Genomic DNA, 12,530 nt, shown 5'->3' on the forward strand with positions numbered 1-12,530 from the left:
GTTTGCTCCCAGCATCACCCCAGCGCAATCCCCAGTGCGATCCCAGTATCGCCCCAGTGCATCCCCAGTTTGCTCCCAGTATAATCCCAGTGCAATCCCAGTTTGCTCCCAGTATCGCCCCAGTGCATCCCCAGTTTGCTCCCAGTATAGCGCCACTGCAATCCCAGTTTGCTCCCAGTTTTGCACCAGTGCGATCCCAGTTTTCTCCCACTATCGCCCCAGTGCATCCCCAGTGCGATCCCAGTTTGCTCCCAGTATCGCCCCGGCGGAACCCCCGTACTCCCGGGCCCCGTCCCCCGCCCTGTGACGGCGCCGCTCGGGTCCGCCGGGGGGCGCCAAAGTGCGCGACGCAGCCAATGGGAGCGCGGCGGCGCTACGCGGGGAGCGGCGGCGCCGCTCGGGTCCGCCGGGGGGGCGCCAAAGTGCGCGACGCAGCCAATGGGAGCGCAGCGGTACCCACGGCCGGGGGAGGACATCCCCGTTCCCATGGCAACCCCGGGCTGCTGCTAGCGCCCCCGCGCGGCGGCGGAAGGACGAGGCGACCCCCCCGTGGGGCTCCGGGTTTGTATTTACACGAGTCCCCGTTTCTCGCCAGGAAACACAGCGGGATGGGTTTGGTTTTTTTCTCTTTTTTGTCGTTTTTTTTCTTAAAAACACCCCCGGGGCCGCCCCCCCCTCCCCCCCGAGGCCCCGCCCTTCCCGGGGCCCCGCCCCCCCCGCCCTCCCCCGCGGCCCCCCGGGAATAAAAATAGATGCTCTCGGGGTTGTTGGGGGGGGGACTGCGGGCGCCATGGCGACGGGCGGGCGGGGAAGCGTCGCCGCAGCAACCGGTGACATCGCCGTGGCAACCGTCACCGGGAGCGGGGATGGGGTCGCCATGGCAACGGGCCGGTGGTTGGCTGGGGAGACGGTGTCCGTAGGCCGCGGTCGCCGGGGAGATGGTCGGTTGTCACGGCAACAGGCTGGGGCCGAGGTCAAAGGCTGTGGATGAGGTCGCCATGGCAACCGGCTGGGTGATGAGGTTGCCCCGGCAACCAGCCCGGTGGTACCCCCATACTCCAGGTCGCCACGGTGACCGGCCTGGCGATGAGGTCGCCACAGTGACCGGCCCGGCGATGAGGTCGCCATGGTGACCGGCCTGGCGATGAGGTCGCCATGGTGACAGGCCCGGCGATGAGGTCGCCATGGTGACCGGCCTGGCGATGAGGTCGCCATGGTGACAGGCCCGGTGATGAGGTCGCCACGGTGACCGGCCCGGTGATGAGGTCACCACGGTGACCGGCCCGGTGATGAGGTCGCTGCGGCGACTGGTCCAGTGGTACCCTTTGCTCGAGGTCGCCGCGGCGACCGGCCTACCGGGAAGATGCTCGAGGTCGCCGCGGCAACCAGCCAGGCAGCGGCAGCCATCTCGCGCTCCTGGTCCCAGTCAGCCATCTCGGGTGGCGCCGGCGGCCATCTTGGCACGGGGGGGCGGGGGGGGCAGCGGGGGAGGGGCTGGGGGGGCCCCGGGACCCCCCGAACCCCAAAACTGCTGCGTTTGGCACAATTTTCTTTGTACAGAAAGCGCGAAAGAAAGAAAAGGGGCGGGGGGGGGGAAGGGGGGGGAGGGGAGCCAGGGCCCCCCCCGGGAACGGGGGACACGGGGGGGGTGGCAGTGCCCCTCCCCCCCCCCACGGGGCCTCGTTTTTTTTCCTCGTTTTCGCGGGTTTTGACTCGTTTCCCGCCGCCGGGTCGGGAACATGCAACGGTGACGGGGGGCGGCGGGGGGGGGGCGGCCCCCAAAGCGCCTCTGCCGGGGGGGGGGGACCCAGGGCGCTCCCCGTCCCCCGCCCCAGGGATGCAGGTGGGGGGGAGACCCCCCCACACCTCTGCGTGGGACCCCGGCGTCCGGGGGGGTGGGCATCGTCCCCCTCCCTGTGTGTCTTCAGGGGACCGCGGCGTCCGGGGGGTCCCCCACCTCTTCGGGGGGGCCCAGGCGTCCGGGGGGGAGCCCCCCCCCCCCCCCGTCTCTTCGGGGGGGCCCAGGCGTCCGGGCTGGGGGGCCAGAGGGCGGTTTCCCATGCGTCTTCGGGGGGCCCAGGTGTCCGGGGAGGGGTCCCCATGCATCTTCAGTGGACCCAGGTGTCCGGGGGGGTCGGGGGGGGGGTCCCCATGCGTCTTCAGCATCCCCACGTGTCCATGGGGGGGGATGGGGGGTCCCCATTACCTCTTCAGCGGACCCGGGCCTCCGGGTGGGGGACGCAAGCAGGCGGGGGGGGCGGGGGGGGTCACCCCGCACACCCGCGGGGGGACCCAGGCTTCCGGGCGGGCCCCCCCCTCCCCAAGGGGGGGGTGTCCCTCTGCTCGGAGGGGGGGACCCCGGCGCCCCGGGGGGGTGGGGTGGGGTGTGGGGCTGAGCCGACTATACTCGGGTGGTGGAGTGGGGGTGGGGCAGGGTGCTGTTGTGGCCGGGGGGGAAGGGGGGCCCGAAGGGGTGCAGGGCAGGCAACCCCCCCGGCACCATGGTGATGGTGTTGGGTGTCATGAGCGGGACGTCCTTCGGGGGGCTCGCCGCAAAGCCCAGGGTGTAGTCCGGGGGTCCGGCGGCGGGGCGCAGGGCGGCTTCGGGGGGGTCCCCCCCACCCCCCACCCCCACCCCCCTCTCGGGATGCTTCAGCTGCAGCGAGACCAACTCCTCCTCCGCCCCCCCGTGACCCAAGAGATCATTGGGGGCCCCCCCGGGTTGGGGGGGGGCTGAGGCGCCGGGGGCCCCCCCGTCCCTCGGGGGGTCGCTTGTCCCGCTTGTAGTAGAGGGCGGCGAAGGCCAGGATGTTGAGGAAGAGGAGGGAGGCCCCCACCGCCACGGTGACGCTCAGCTCGGTCGAGTAGTCCCGCGAGTCCCCGGGGAAGGGGGCGAAGCGGCGGCGACCCCCCCCGTCGGGTTCCTCCTCTTCCTCGGGGGGCGGCGGAGAAGGGGCGGGGGGGCGGCGGGTGGCGGGCGGCCGACGCGGGGGTCCGGCGCCGGCGGGGGGGGGCAGGCGGGTGGTGGTGGAGGCGTGGGGGAGCTGGTGGAGGTTGTGGAGGTGGGGGACGAGCTCCAGCCAGAAGGCCACCTTGTTGGCCCGGTAGTGGTCGCGGACGCGGGGCTTGAGGCCAATGTGGAGGTAGCGCTTGTCCTTCCCGTCGAAGCGGGTCCACACCACCTCCTCGAAGCGGTTGGGCTTCGTGTGGATGAACTTGGTGTCCTGCGGTACCGGCTGGTTGGGGTCCCTGCGGGGGGCGGAGGTGGTGGTCAGACCCGGGGGAGCTTCGTCCACCCACACCTCAGCCATCCGTCTGTCTGCCCATCCATCCATCCATCCATCCATCCATCCACCCACCCACCCAACCACGCAACCATCCAACCAACCATCCACCCACTCAACCAACCACCCAACCAGCCACCCAAACAGCCAACCACACAACCACCCACCCAACAACCCACTCAACCACCCAACCATCCAACCACTCAACCAATCACCCACCCACCCACCCACCCAACCATGCAACCACGCACCCACCCACCCAACTACCCAACCAGCCACTCATCCACCCATCCAACCACCCACCCACCCACCCAACCACCCACCCAACCAGCCATCTACCCAACCAGCCACTCATCCAACCACCCACCCACCCAACCAACCACCCATCCACTCAACCACCCAACCAGCCACCCAACCACTCAACTACCAACCCACCCAACCGCCCACCCATTCATCCAACCAACCACTCATTCCCCCACCCACCCACCCATCCATCCACGCACGCAGACATCCCCCTCTCCATCCATCCCCCTGTCCCCATCCCCCATGTCCCTATATCCCCGTGTCCCCATGTCCCCACGTCCCCATCCTCCTGTCCCCCCATATCTGCCTCCTCCATGTTCTCATCCCCCTTGACGTGGCGGGGACGTGGGGACGGAGTCCCACCAGGATGTGGGGACGTGGGGACAGAGTCCCACCAGGATGCAGGAACGTGGGGACGGAGTCCCACCAGGATGCAGGAACGTGGGGACGGAGTCCCACCAGGATGTGGGGACGTGGGGACGGAGTCCCACCAGGATGCAGGAACGTGGGGACGGAGTCCCACCAGGATGCAGGAACGTGGGGACGGAGTCCCACCCCCCCCGACCCTGCTCCCCACGTCCCCCCCCCCGCCGCAGTGTCCCCAACCCACCCAGTCTTGGCGAAGTTGGTCCAGTAGGTCATGACGACGGCGCTGAGCATCACGTCGTTCTTGGAGAAGTTGCAGGGGAAGAGGTCGGTGGCGCCCACCATGGGCACCCCGAAGACGTAGGGGATCTCGTCCCCGTGGGCTGCGTCCGCCCACTCGGGCCGCGCGTCCGTCTGGCAGTGGTGGTAGAAGGTGTAGAAGTAGACGGGCGACTGGTACTCGGCGTGGAGCTTGGCCGTGGCCACCGCCGGGGCCACCCATTGGTGGTCGGTGAAGAGGGCCAGCAACGTCTTACGCCTCATCTCCCCGTTGTCCCGGTCGGCCCAATCCGTGTACATGAACTTGATGGTCTCCCGTAGGATGTCCTTCCCCTCGGGGTAACCGTAGAGGTTGTCCACGAAGTTGGAGACGGTGAAGTCGAAGTAGGAGGCGGAGATGCCGTCCTCGCTCTCCAGCGAGTCCTCCACGAACTTCAACCCCTCGCCCTGGTTGACGCCGATGAGGATGTCGTAGTTGAGGAACTCGCCCTGTTGCATCAGGATCTCGGGGTCGTCGGGCACCACGTCACCGTCCACCACCGGCCCGAAGGCCACGTGGTAGCGGGCGGGTTGGACGTCCTGGTCCACCAAGGCGCGGAAGGGTTGACGCCGCAGGCACTCCACCGCTGCCCCCGTTGTCCGCCCGTTCGCAGCCCACCTTGGCCGCCAGCAGCCGCGTGTACTTCAGCGGCTGGTAGTTCACCGACCAGCTGGAGATGGCCGTCCCGCTCTGCGCGGATGGCCTTCTGGAAGAGACCTGTGGGACCCGGGCGTCAGCCGGGGCTGGGGGGACGTGGGGATGGAGTCCCACCAGGCTGTGGGGACGTAGGGACATGGGGATGGAGTCCCACCAGGCTGTGGGGACGTAGGGACATGGGGATGGAGTCCCCACCAGGCTGTGGGGACATGGGGACATGGTGGGGACGTGGGGATGGAGTCCCACCAGGCTGTGGAGACGTGGAGACACGGTGGGGGACGTGGGGATGGAGCCCCACCAGGGGATTCAGGGGGTTCCAGGAGGGATTCGGGATCCACAGGGCGATTCAGGGGGGTTCCCGCAGGATTTGGGGTCCCCAGTGTGGTGTGGGGGGCCCCCAAGAAGGGGGGAAGATACCTTCAGAGTGGTGGGAGAGGATGAGGAGGCTGACGCAGGCGGCGCCGGCGCCGGAGCCGAAGATGGTGATGCGCTGGGGGTCACCCCCAAAGTGCCCCACGTTCTCGTTGAGCCACCGCAGCGCCTGGATCTGGTCCAGGAGCCCGTAGTTGCCCTTCGCCGCCTGGTCCCCCGTGCTCAGGAAGCCTGCGGGGACACGGGGACGTGTGGGGACTCGCGGGGAGATGTCCCCCCCATGGACCAGGTCAACAAAGCAGTAGCCCAGGGTGTCCCCCCATGTCCCCATGTTCCCAGGGTGGTTCTGCATGGTGTCCCCGTGTCCCCAGGCCCAACCCATGTCCCCAAGGAGGTTCTCCATGGTGTCCCTGTGTCCCCAGGCCCAACCCATGTCCCCAAGGAGGTTCTCCATGGTGTCCCCATGTCCCCACATCCAACCCATGACCCCAAGGAGGTTCTCCATGGTGTCCCCATGTCCCCACATCCAACCCATGACCCCAAGGAGGTTCTCCATGGTGTCCCCATGTCCCCATGCCCAACCCATGTCCCCAAGGAGGTTCTCCATGGTGTCCCCATGTCCCCAAGGAGGTTCTCCATGGTGTCCCCATGTCCCCACGCCCAACCCATGCCCCCAAGGAGGTTCTCCATAGTGTCCCCACATCCCCACGCCCAACCCACGTCCCCAGAGAAGCTCTCCATGGTGTCCCCATGTCCCCAAGGAGGTTCTTCATGGTGTCCCCCATGTCGCCAGGCCCAACCCATGCCCCCAAGGAGGTTCTCCATCGTCTCCCCCACGTCCCCATGCCCAACCCATGTCCCCAAGGAGGTTCTCCATGGTGTCCCCATGTCCCCACGCCAACCCATGACCCCAAGGAGGTTCTCCATGGTGTCCCCATGACCCCAAGGAGGTTCTCCATGGTGTCCCCATGTCCCCACGCCAACCCATGACCCCAAGGAGGTTCTCCATGGTGTCCCCATGTCCCCACGCCCAACCCATGTCCCCAGAGAAGTTCTCCATGGTGTCCCCATGTCCCCAAGGAGGTTCTTCATGGTGTCCCCCATGTCGCCAGGCCCAACCCATGCCCCAAGGAGGTTCTCCATAGTCTCCCCACGTCCCCCATGCCCAACCCATGTCCCCAAGGAGGTTCTTCATGGTGTCCCCCATGTCCCCATGCCCAACCCATGACCCCAAGGAGGTTCTCCATGGTGTCCCCACGCCCGACCCCTGTCCCCACGGTTGCCCCCCCCGTACCGAGGACGCCCAGGCGGTAGTTCATGGTGACGACGATGACGTTGCCGTAGGCCGCCAGCACGCTGCCGTCGAACATGTTCCCCGTCCCCTCCATGTAGGAGCCGCCGTGGAGGAAGAGCATCACCGGCTTCTTCCCGCTGTCCCGGATGTCTGGGGGGGGCGGGGGGGGCGGGGGGGGTGTCAGGGGCACCCCCAGGTCTGGGGACACCCTGGGGACACCCCTGGCACCACGGGGACCCCCTTGGGGGACCCCCAAAGCACCAGGGACCCCCTTGGGGACCCCCCCACCCGAACCAGGACCCCCCGTCCAATGTCACTTTGGGGACCCCCCCCCTTCCCGGTGCCGGGGGGGGGGGGGGGCATTCAGAGGTGACAGCCGGGGTCAGAGGTCACAGGCTGGAGCTTTGGGGGGGAGGGGGCGAGGTCAGGAGTTGGGGGTCACTGGGGGGGGGAGTTCCCCCCCGCCCTGTTTCCATGGCAACGTGCCCCCCCATCGCTTCGTTTCTAGGTCACCTCCGTCACCGCGGCAACGGGGCCTCATTAACGCTGCTTTAACGATGATGAGCAAAGGGGGGGGGGACCCCGGCGTCCGGGGTGGGGGGACGGGGGACACGGGGATGGGACCAGGGGGGACCCCCGGCGTCTGGGGTGGGGGCGGGGGGGGTGAGGGGGGGGAGAGGGGCGTGTCCAAAAAAAAAAAAACCACCAAAAAAAACCACCAAAACACCAAAAAACCAAAAAAAAATCACCCCCAAACCCCCCGAAAGAAGCAAAACCAGCAAAAACAAAAACAAAAAAACACCAAAAAAAGAGAAAAAGAACCAAAACAGGCAGCCAAAAACGGGGGGCGACCCCCCCCAAGCTGGGGGAGGGGAGGGGGGGGACCCGCGGCCCCGGGGAAGAAAGAAAGAAAAGGGGGGGGGAGAGGAGGGGGGAGGGGGGGGAAAAACCCAAAAAAACCGAAAGAACCAAAAAAAAATTTGCCCAAAACCGGAGGAACATGCACCAAAACTACCTGCGTCCGGGGGGGGGCCGCCGGCCGCGCCGTCCTCGCGCTTTTTCGCGAGCAAACCTGGACCAAGGGAAGAAAAGGAGGAAAAATTGGGGGGGCCAAAAGGAGCGAAAACGGGGGCGGGGGAGGGGCGGGGGGGGGCGGGGGAAAAGGCAAAAAAAACGGTTTAAGAAGAAAAAAAGCAAAACGTTTCCTGCCCCCAAAAGGGGGGAAAGAGCAGGAAAAAGCAGCGGGCGGAGCCCGGTAAAAGGGGGCAAGAACGGGGGCGGGGGGGGGCCCAAAAATGGGGCCGGGGGTGGCGGACGGAGGGATGGACGGACGGAACGGACGGAGGGATGGATGGACGTGGGGATGGGTGGAGGAGAGAGGGAGGGACGGACGGAGGCACGGGTGGAGGACGGGTGGACAGGGATGGTTGGAGGACGTCGGGATGGACGGACGGACGTACAGGTGGAGGACGGATGGACGTCGCGATGGACAGATGGATGGAGGACGTCGGGATGGACAGACGGACGCACGGGTGGAGGACAGATGGACGTTGGGGTGGACATAAGGTTGGACGGAGGACGTCAGGATGGACGGACGGAAGCACGGGTGGAGCACGGATGGACGTCAGGATGGACGTCGAACGTTGGGATGGACGTCGGATGCAGGGACAGATGGACAGATGCATGGACGAAGGATGGATGGACGTTGGGATGGACGTCGGACGCAGGGACAGATGGACAGAGGCATGGACGAAGGATGGATGGACGTCAGGATGGACGGAGGACGTCGGGATGGACGTTGGGATGGTTGGAGGACGTTGGATGGACGGATGGACACATGGTGGAGGACAGATGGACGTTGGGGTGGACGTCGGGATGGTTGGGGGACGTCGGGAGGGACGGACAGATGCACAGGTGGAGGACGGATGGACACTGGGATGGACAGAGGACATCGGGATGGACGTTGGGATGGTTGGAGGACGTTGGGATGGACGGACGGAGGCATGGGTGGAGGACGGATGGACAGAGGCATGGATGAAGGACGGATGGACAGTGGGATGGACAGAGGATGTGGGGATGGTTGGAGGATGTTGGGATGGGCGGACGGACTCATGGGTGGAGGACAGATGGATGTTGGGATGGACAGTGGACGTGGGGATGGACAGACAGCATGGATGAAGGACAGATGGACACTGCGATGGACAGAGGACGTTGGGATGGACGTTGGGATGGTTGGAGGACGTTCAGATGGACGGACGGAGGCATGGGTGAAGGACAGATGGACATTGGGATGGTTGGAGGACGTTGGGACGGACATTGGGATGGACGCAGGACATAGGGACAGATGGACAGAGGCATGGGTGAAGGACAGATGGACAGAGGGATGGACGGAGGACGTTGGGATGGATGTTGGGATGGTTGGAGGACGTTCAGATGGACGGACGGAGGTACGGGTGGAGGACAGATGGACGTTGGGATGGTGGGAGGATGTTGGGATGGACGTCGGGATGGACACAGGATGTGGGGATGGATGTTGGGATGGATGGAGGATGTAGGGACAGATGGACAGAGGCCTGGACGAAGGACAGATGGACACTGGGATGGACGGAGGACGTGGGGATGGACGGAGGGTGGGGGACAGACGGACGTGGGGGGGGGGCTGATGGCACCGGTGGGGGCGGCTCCGGCAGAGGGACCCCGCGAGGAGCAGGACCCAGGCGTCCGGGGGGGAGTGGCCGGGAGGGGACCCCGGCGTCCGGCCACGGGGGAGGGGGGCAGCACCGGGGGGGACTCGCCCCCCATTCCCCACCCCCGCTTCGCCCAAATCTGCCGGTTTTCACCCCGTTTCCGCTGGGTTTCACCCCTGTCTCCCAACTTCCCCCTTTCCCACCCGGTTTTGCCCGTTTTCTCCATTCTTCCTCCCGTTTGCCGTCCCGAGGGGGGGGCAGAGGCTGGGGCAGAGCCGCCCATCCCCCCCTTTGCCCACTTTCCCCCCATTTTTTGCCCAATTTTGCTGGATTTTGCCCCGTTTCCTGATTTCCCCATTTTCCCACCCCATTTTGCCCGTTTCCCCCCATTTTTCACCCCATTTTACCATCCGCGGTCGGTACCAGCGGCTGCGGCAGAGGCTGCCCCTCCTCCCCTCCCCCTTTCTGCCCCACTTTGCCCAAATCCCCCTATTTTTCACCCTGTTTCCCAATCCCTCCCTTCCCCCTCCAATTTGCCCAAATTCCCCCTTTTTCTCCCCATCCCCCCCCGCAGCGGCTACAGAGACTCCGGGGCAGAGCCGCCCCCCGCCCTCCCCCCCTGCTCCTTCCCCACCGTTTCAGCCCATTTCCCCCCTTTCCGCCCCTATTTCCCCGTCTTCCTGCTCAAATTTGCCCAATTTCCTCCTGTTTCTCCCAGTTTCCCCACTCGCTGGGGCGGGGTCAGCCCTGCCCTTGTGCCCCGCCCTGCCCCGCCCCACCTGGCCCCGCCCATCGCTACCATCCTCCCTTGGGTGGAGGTCGAGGCAGCCCTCGCCCTCCCCCCTCCCCGCCCCTCCCCACCCCCTGCCCCGCCCATACCCCGCCCGGCCCCGCCCATCCCCGCCATCCTCCAATGGAATGTGGAGATTGAGGCGCAGGCAGTCCTCGCCCCGCCTGTCCCTCTGCATCTCTGCCCCTCCCCGCCCCTCCCCACCCCGCCCAGGTGCCCCGCCCATCCCCACCTGGCCCCGCCCATCCCTACCATCCTCCAATGGGAGGTCGCAGTTGAGGTCGAGGCCCCCCCCCCCCCATCCCTGCCCCTCCCTGTACATCCCAGCCCCTCCCCACCCCTCCAAGCCTCGCCCCGCCCCTCCCAGCCCCACCCCCTGCCCCACCCTGCCCCGCCCTTCCCTCCCATCCTCCAATGGGGCGTCGAGGCTGAGGCCAAGGCAGGCCTTGCCTGACATTCCTGCCCGCCCCTCTGCATCCCCGCCCCTCCCCGCCCCACCCATCTGCCCCGCCGGCCCCGCCCTTCCCTACCACCCTCCAATCGGATGTAGAGGTCGAGGTGGAGGCCGCCCTCGCCCTCCGCCTCCCTGCCCGCCCCTCTGCATCCCCGCCCCTCCCCGCCCCCCAGCCCCTCCCAGCGGCCCCGCCCGGCCCCGCCCGGCCCCGCCCGGCCGTACCGTCCTCGGTGGGGACGTAGAGGTTGAGGTACAGACAGTCCTCGCTCTGCGCCGCCACGTAGGCGCCGGCGGCCTCCAGGTTGTCGCTGAGCCAGAGGGGCAGCATGAGGGGGGGGGGCCCCCCCCGCAGGTTTTGGGGGCAGGCGGGGGCGAAGGCGGTGGCGTCCCGCACCCCCCCCCAGGCGGCCGGCGCTTCGGGGGGGGCCCAGCGGCGGGGGCCCAGGGGGGGGGGCGGCGTAGGGCAACCCCCAGAAAGGCCTGAACCGGCCCCAGCAGCTCGTTGCTCAGGTCCCGGCGCGCCCCCCGCAGCCGCCCGTACTGGGTGGGCACCACCGGAAGCGGGGGTCCGGGGGGGGGTCCCCCGCCCCCAGCGCCGGGGGGGGGGCGGCGGCGGCGGTTGGGGGCGCCGGGGGGGGCCCAGAGCGCCAGGGCCAGGGCCAGCGCCAGCGGCGGGGGCGGCATGGCGGGGGGCGGCGGGGGGCAGGTGGGGGGGGACGGGGGGGGGCTACGGGGTGCTGGGGGGGGGTGCGCCATGGTGGGGCTGGGGGGAGCGGGGGGAGTGGGGGGCACATGGGGATAGAGGGGTATGGGGGGTCACGGGGGTCACGGGGGGGTCATGGAGGGACGGACGGGGATGGGACGGGGGGACGAGGGGGATGGATGGGGGGGCGTGGGGGGGGGGCGATGGGGGGGGCGGACATACGGACGGGGGGACACACGGATGCACAGAGGGATGATGGGAAGGGGGGAGGGGAGAGGGATGGACGGGGGGGGCGGGGGGGGGGGGAGAGAAGAAGAAGCAGAAGAAACTGTTATTTGGGGCTCCGACCCCCCCCGGGGACCCCTCCCCCCCCGGACCGCCCCCCCCGGGGACCCCAAACCCCCCCGGGGACCCCAACCCCCCCCCCCGAGACCCCCGCCCCCCCCATCCCCCCCGACAGCCCGCCCCCCCGGGGGGGGGGATCAGGGGGAGAAGGGGGGGGGGGATGTGGGGTCGCCCCCCCCCCCGCGTTGCCATGGCGACGGAGCCCGGAGCGTCGCCCTGGCAACCGGAGTTCCGGCCGGCATCCCTCCTCCCCCCCGGCCTGGGGACCGCGGCGGGCGGGGGGGGTCCGGGGGAACGGGGGGGGGGGGACACCCCGGTGTCCGCGGGGGGGGGTGTCCGGGCGCCCGGGACCCCCCCCACCGCCCCCCCCGGGGCCTCAGGCGTCCGGGCCCGGCGTCCTGCCCACTTACAGCATCCCCCCCCCCATTCGGTGCCGATACAGGACCGGGCCCCCCCCGCCCCCCCGCCGGCACACGCCCCCCCCCCAATCTGATGCTCCGGGGGGGGGACAGCCCCCCCTCCCCCATCCTGCACCATCCCGGCGTCCGATCCGCCGCCCCCCCCCCATCCTCCGCGCGCCCCGAGGACCCCCCATCCCCCATCCCGAGGCCCCCGGCGCCCCCCCCTCCCCCCCCCCCATCCCGGGGACCCCGAGCGCCCCCCCCACCCCCGCGTGGGGGAGGGGAGCGGGGCGTCCGGGGGTCGGTGCATACCTGGGCCGGGCCTACGGGCGGGGGGGGCGGGGAGGGCCGGGCCGGTACCGGGGCCGGGGCCGGGCCATGGCGGCGGGCGGGGCCGGGCCGAGCCGAGCCGGGAGCGGCCGCCTTGGTCCCTCCCGCCGGGAGCGGCTGCGGGAACCGGGAGCCGCCTCCGGGGGGCGGCGCCGGACCGGGCCCCCTCCCCCCACCCCCCCGCCCCACCCCCCCCGCACCGCCCCCCGGTCCGGGGGGACCCCG

At 69.0% G+C, this 12,530-nt stretch overlaps 1 protein-coding gene across 1 annotated transcript; it reads right to left on the reverse strand.

The window, feature by feature from the left end:
• Positions 1-2,401: 2,401 nt before the first annotated feature.
• Positions 2,402-10,869, reverse strand: LOC132321622 (neuroligin-2-like). Its single transcript, XM_059835090.1, is given in 9 exon segments — positions 2,402-2,720; positions 2,722-3,249; positions 4,198-4,868; positions 4,870-4,968; positions 4,970-4,989; positions 5,347-5,532; positions 6,596-6,745; positions 7,611-7,667; positions 10,749-10,869. Coding segments are annotated over 9 exon segments (2,136 nt in total). The 5' UTR covers positions 10,855-10,869.
• Between the last annotated feature and the right edge of the window lie 1,661 nt (positions 10,870-12,530).

The sequence above is a fragment of the Gavia stellata genome, unplaced genomic scaffold (genome assembly GCF_030936135.1).
Source record: "Gavia stellata isolate bGavSte3 unplaced genomic scaffold, bGavSte3.hap2 HAP2_SCAFFOLD_300, whole genome shotgun sequence".
NCBI lineage: Eukaryota > Metazoa > Chordata > Aves > Gaviiformes > Gaviidae > Gavia > Gavia stellata.